The following is a 3,246-nucleotide window of genomic DNA, read 5'->3' on the forward strand; positions in this document are numbered from 1 at the left end:
CTGCAAGTTTTCCCATGCAGAACTGACCTGCGATGGACTGTGGTGAACGTCTCGTCCATGTTTGCACTGATGGCCTCACCCTCCTGGGTGCTGTACTGCACCGCTAAGGCAGCCAGAATGATGTTGTTCAATGTGCTGGCACAAGAAGAGCCAAATGTTAAAGTCCTCAGCTATTCACCAGGTACTGTAAATTCAAACTGGCAGGTCAAAGCCACACTAAATGTGGTCATTAATCTTTGTATTACTGTACAGAAATTCAGAATTTAAATATGAATTGAAAAAAAATATATACACATAAACTATACAAAAGAGAACCATTTTGATTTGATTATAAATACAACTAGCAGTGTCACTCCCTCCCCTGCAGGTGATATATACAGTATATTACTATAAACTGATTTTTCTTAACCAGGTTAAAGGTTAACAGAATAACACATTTTACATTTTCATTATGTTAAATCAAAAGTTTACCCAAATTAATATTGTGATTTAACAAAAAAAAACATATCCAAGAAGGCTGATGATATATTGGTAAAGTCTTATTTTTTATAACTAATCAAGACTATAATAATATTGTGCTTAACCCAATAATTTCTACTAGTAAAGATTTTCACTATAAACTTCCATTTGTGTACCTTTTCTACCTTAGGTCCTATGGACACAGAAATGCAGGAAGATATCAAAAGATTAACAGGAGCAGTGAACGATCTGAATCCGTGCCACGTTTCTGCAGCAAAACTGATGAAGTTGCTTCTTGACAACGACTTTTCTTCGGGGACACACTTGGACTTCTTTGACGTTTGATATCACTGAAACTAAAACTAAATAAATGTATTGAATAATAGCTTTTCTTCTGTTATTTTGGTTAAAAACCATATGATAAATGTTGTTGTCGTATGTGGTGTTATTATTGCATTCTCTCTTATTGAATTAAATGTAGAATGCTATATATTAAACTTAAAGTATACCACATTGTCTCTATGGTATGTATATCTATATACATATACATACCAGCAAAATAAGTATAATTATAAAGCAGTAACATGAATGGGTACATAACTAGTTAAAAAAGTTTAGGGTTGCTGAATGTCACCCACAAAGACAGTTGTATTTTTCTAATAAAAAAAAAAAGTTCTCATTATAACTGTAGCTATACAAAATGTTGTGTATGTACGTAACAGTGTATTGCTGTTTGGTTGTAATTCTGTCTGTGTTGAAGAAAGCACTAGAACAGAGTGGAGGCAGAGACACAGATCACACCCCCTCTGTCAAATGTCTCGCAGCTGTCCAGCGTCACCACACACTGCTGATAGGCAGCACCAGCTGAGGGATAAAAATACCCCCCACAACCAGGCACGTACCAAGTCAATGTTAACATTAAACTAACATCATGACTAAAATTATTTTTTTCATTTTATTCATGATGAAAAAAAAGTTTGACAATTTGAATTTTGTGTCATTGCTTTGAGACCAGTTTGCTGGATTGATTGACAGGTCTGCTAAGCAAAGACAGCACTGTCCTCAGTGAACCTCCCACCTCACCTCTCACCCATCCTCCGTGTCTCTTGGTACAGTTTAAGAGATGGCCGTCTATTTTAGTACCTTGGCTGGGGAATGTGCCGTTGTCATTTAAGAACACAGTGGGCACAGATTAGTCTTTGAGTTCCTCAACTACCTCGTCACTCTTTTAGCCTCTTACTCCAACTGCAACACTCCCCTCTAAACTGCTCTCCTTCCACACACACCAACGTGTCAGGGACCTTTGCAGCTACGGTACCATGGAGAACGTGGCGATATTTGACTCACCAGGAAAGGGACGGGGCCTGAAGGCAACCAAGGAATTTTGGGCTGGAGATGTAATTTTTTCTGAGCCCAGTCTTGCAGCTGTTGTTTTTGACAGGTATAGTTATCATCAAAGTTGTGAGTGTGTGTCTGTTTGTGTAAAACAATCGGTTAATTTTATGCATTTTTTACAGATTCATTATTGACATTTTGACTAAATTCCTGACCTAACCATTGTCTATGTGGTCTGCATATATTCTGGCTGCCTTGTAACTTCTTTTTAGCTTTCTGGCTATTGTTTGCTGTTCGCCTGAAAACAGCTTGGACAAATTTTTTTCATCATAACCTTTAGCTATTTATCTTATAAATGACATAGAGTTTCTTTGGCTACATCCTGACCAAGGAATCTTCCTCAATTCCGATTTTTGAGTGAATTAAAGAATGAATTTTAATTAATTCCCACATGGTGTTGACCAGTTTAAGTTTTTAACCACAAGATGAGGCAATTATATCAACTAACAAAAATACCACACACAAGGAGGTGAATTTTGACTGTTCTGAAAAAAGACCTTTGATTTTCCTGGTTTGTAGAATAATTTACTGTTTTGGTAGACATTTTTTTTAAAAAAATCATTCATTTCATTATATATATATTTTTTCTAACAGTCTAGCGGAGCGTATTTGCCACAGCTGCTTCAGGAGACAAGAAAAACTCCAGAGATGTGGCCAGTGCAAGTTTGCTCACTATTGTGACAGAACCTGCCAACGAGCTGGCTGGGCTGAACATAAGCAGGAGTGCAGTGCCATCAAGGCCTTCGGAAAAGCGCCAAATGAGAACATCCGGTAGGAGTGGCCAAAAACTGATGTAAAAATGAAATTTTCTTGGTCTTTAAATGCTTATGTGTTGACTTTCTCAAGCTAAAATGGTACCATTTTGATAACAAAATACTTGTGTGCTGAGTTTCCTTGTGAATTTCCTCAAAGTGAAACGTTGTCTTGTATCTGTTTTTTTTTTATCGCTAGTTTGGTGGCTCGCATCATGTGGCGAATTGACCAGGAGGGTAGTGTTGTGTCTGACATGCAGATAACTACGTTGGACGAGCTGGAGGATCACCTTACTGATCTGCAGGAGGATGAGATGAAGGAGTTCAAAGTGGACATCCACAATTTCCTAGATTACTGGCCCCGAGGCAGCAAACAGCACACTGTGGACGAAATCTCACACATTTTAGGAGTGGTGCGTTCCTCTGTAACCTTATATTTATTTATTTTTTAAAATATTGAATGATAAGTATACCTAGTTTTAACTGAGGGTCATTCTGAGTGGGTGGGCCTGGGTTATCTTTAGGTATTCCAGTTTCCTCCCACAAACCAAAAACAAGCAGTTTGGGGATGAGGTAAACTGGACACTCAATCAATCTGACTGCACTGTGTAAATGTTGTTGTGTCAGGAGTGGACACTCT

General features: G+C 37.9%; 2 protein-coding genes across 3 annotated transcripts in view; both read left to right on the forward strand.

Annotated features, from left to right (window-relative positions):
- The window catches only part of sprb (sepiapterin reductase b), a 1,693-nt gene extending 889 nt beyond the window's left edge, over positions 1 to 804 (forward strand). Inside the window, exons 2-3 of the mRNA XM_025053384.1 lie at positions 1 to 181; positions 650 to 804. The exon at positions 1 to 181 is cut by the window's left edge and continues 113 nt beyond it. Of these exons, the coding sequence (XP_024909152.1) occupies positions 1 to 181; positions 650 to 804 (336 nt within the window). The remainder of the gene's footprint in view (positions 182 to 649) is intronic.
- A 767-nt stretch (positions 805 to 1,571) lies between these two features.
- The window catches only part of smyd1b (SET and MYND domain containing 1b), a 6,041-nt gene continuing 4,366 nt past the window's right edge, over positions 1,572 to 3,246 (forward strand). For both annotated transcript variants that reach the window (XM_008336009.3, XM_008336010.3), the window contains exons 1-3: positions 1,572 to 1,900; positions 2,449 to 2,625; positions 2,806 to 3,019. In XM_008336009.3, the coding sequence (XP_008334231.1) occupies positions 1,779 to 1,900; positions 2,449 to 2,625; positions 2,806 to 3,019 (513 nt within the window). In that variant the 5' untranslated portion in view covers positions 1,572 to 1,778. The remainder of the gene's footprint in view (positions 1,901 to 2,448; positions 2,626 to 2,805; positions 3,020 to 3,246) is intronic.

This window comes from Cynoglossus semilaevis, chromosome Z (assembly GCF_000523025.1).
Source record: "Cynoglossus semilaevis isolate Cse_v1.0 chromosome Z, Cse_v1.0, whole genome shotgun sequence".
NCBI lineage: Eukaryota > Metazoa > Chordata > Actinopteri > Pleuronectiformes > Cynoglossidae > Cynoglossus > Cynoglossus semilaevis.